Raw genomic sequence first — 2,234 nt, forward strand, 5'->3', positions numbered from 1 at the left:
GCAGACAATGAGGGACAGCCAGAAACCATCGTGGAGGCAGAAGGGTGGACCATGGGGACGGGATGCGGGGCGAAAGGCCACTGCAAACATGATGGGTTATAGGCCAGAAGGAAGACAAAGGAAGGGATGAGAATGTGTTGTCATTTGGCCCTAGGTATGTGGAGCAGCAGCAGCATCCCCAAATACAAAGAAGGCTGACAAACTGACAAAGCCCACACTGGGGACCACCACTCAGGTGGCTCCAGTTCAGTACATATTTTTAAATCGCCCTGAGATCCATTGTGATGAAACAAACCGTAACTCTGCAAAACGCTGTGACTTTAACTTTGTTTAAGCATCAGTTTCAAGCCCTCTTAGAATACACAGGGCCAGTATTGATGCAGAAAGGCTCATTCTTTATATATTGAACTGCACAGCTGCAAGGAGTTGCACAAATGTTACCAACTCATTTGTCATGCAAACAGTGCTTCAGAAAGAAATAAAATACTATTATGTGGTATATGTGTTAGGCAATCACTATATCAAATTCATGGCATTCCGTGCAAACACAGTCAGAGAAAAGGAAAACAACACTTGGTGAGAGAAATCGCACCACATGGGAGCAGCTAAGTCGGGGAGATGGGGAGACTAACAATGGAAACCTGACCAAGCAGAGGCTGTAATTTTCCCAGCAATTGTGGTCAGTGTTGAATACCCCTGTGGAAGAATAAGTGGCAGGAAAAAAAAACCACTGGCAGAGGGGCCTTGCTCACTGACTGGGACAGGGGACAAGGTGGGAGGTGGGTGATAGGACTGTACAGGAGGTGGGGAGGGGAGAACTGAATTGGAGGGGTAGAAACGGAACCCTGGAGACCTGTGATAAATGGGATAGGCAGTTGATGAGGGATGTGTAAGGAATGCAAAGAGGTAGAGAGAGATGGAAGGAAGACCATATGAACCATAGCTCTATTTCCATTTGCCACTACTCCCTAGCTTCCTTTAGGGCTTTCTCACTGAGAGCTGTCAAGTAATCAAACACCGACGGTGCCCTGTGGGAGGTTCTACACAGCAATGCTGCTGCAGAGATATGGGTTAAGTATAAACACTTAGGAGTACGTATCAGGCACTGTCCTAAGCACTTTATATAAATAACCTCTTCTAATCCTCCCAAAAGTCTATGAGGTTTACTAACCAACAGGCTAGCAATGTTAATTGGATATGATCGCACATCTAAGAGTGGTGGAGCTGGGATTCGAGAATCCTCAACCATCACCTACCCAGCTCTCATGAAAATCCCACCATCCAGCCACACACAGCCTCCTCCCAGAAGTCTGAACTGCCCACTCGGAGCTCAAAGGCATTTGGCTTTTCTGCCCTCTCCGAGGATGCGATGAGGTGTTCTGTCTAGCAAGAGCTCCCTGCAGGCCTGCGTTTGGCGGGGATAGGGCCTGCACTCCCTTGGTGCTTAATGTCCACGAGTGAACGCCAGGAAAACAAGCCTGCCATCCAAGACCTGAAATCAGGTGAGCTCTCTGAGCATGCCTGGGGTCTACTCCACGCCCCAAACGAAGCCCTTTCTTGAGCGCGGAAAGGATCAACATCGGTCCTCAAGTACAGAGAGAGGCAAAGAATCCGTAACCCCACTCTGGCAATAGGTCGCCTTTCACCCTTAAGCAATTCATCCATTAAGTCAATATGACCTTATTTGGTGCCTATCACGTGTCAGAGACTGCGCAAGAGGCGGAGGAATTAGAAATAAACACTGCTTAGTCTTACGGGAAAGGAGAAAGAACTGGGCAAGGAGAGGAAAAGGAAAAGGAAGAAAACAACTACAACCCCCCACCCTCCGACCTCCCCAACATGGCGGCCGTAATAGCCGAGCCTGACCTCCTCATCATGGCGGCCCATCGGCTGGGCTCAGACCTTCTCAACATGGCGACCACGGATGACCTCCCAATCATGGGGTAGGGCCCCGCCCGCTTCGCCCGGCTGCTGGCGAGAGCAGTTCCGGGTACGGTGCATGCCGGGGGTGAGCAGGGGGCGGTGTCCTGGCCATGGCCGGCCTGTCGGACCTGGAGCTGCGGCGGGAGCTGCAGGCCCTGGGCTTCCAACCAGGACCTATCACTGATACCACTCGGGACGTCTACCGTAACAAGCTGCGCCGCCTGCGGGGCGAAGTCCGACTGCGAGAGGAGGCCCGGCCGCGGGGCGAGGAGCGGTTGCGAGAGGAGGCCCGGCTGCGCGAGGAGGCCCCG

At 52.1% G+C, this 2,234-nt stretch overlaps 1 protein-coding gene across 1 annotated transcript in view; it reads left to right on the forward strand.

Annotated features, from left to right (window-relative positions):
- The first annotated feature begins 1,993 nt into the window (after window positions 1-1,993).
- The window catches only part of LEMD2 (LEM domain containing 2), an 18,085-nt gene continuing 17,844 nt past the window's right edge, over window positions 1,994-2,234 (forward strand). The window contains exon 1 of the mRNA XM_006907439.3: window positions 1,994-2,228. Within this exon, the coding sequence (XP_006907501.1) occupies window positions 2,034-2,228 (195 nt within the window). The 5' untranslated portion in view covers window positions 1,994-2,033. The remainder of the gene's footprint in view (window positions 2,229-2,234) is intronic.

This window comes from Pteropus alecto, unplaced genomic scaffold (genome assembly GCF_000325575.1).
Source record: "Pteropus alecto unplaced genomic scaffold, ASM32557v1 scaffold202, whole genome shotgun sequence".
Classification (NCBI taxonomy): Eukaryota; Metazoa; Chordata; class Mammalia; order Chiroptera; family Pteropodidae; genus Pteropus; species Pteropus alecto.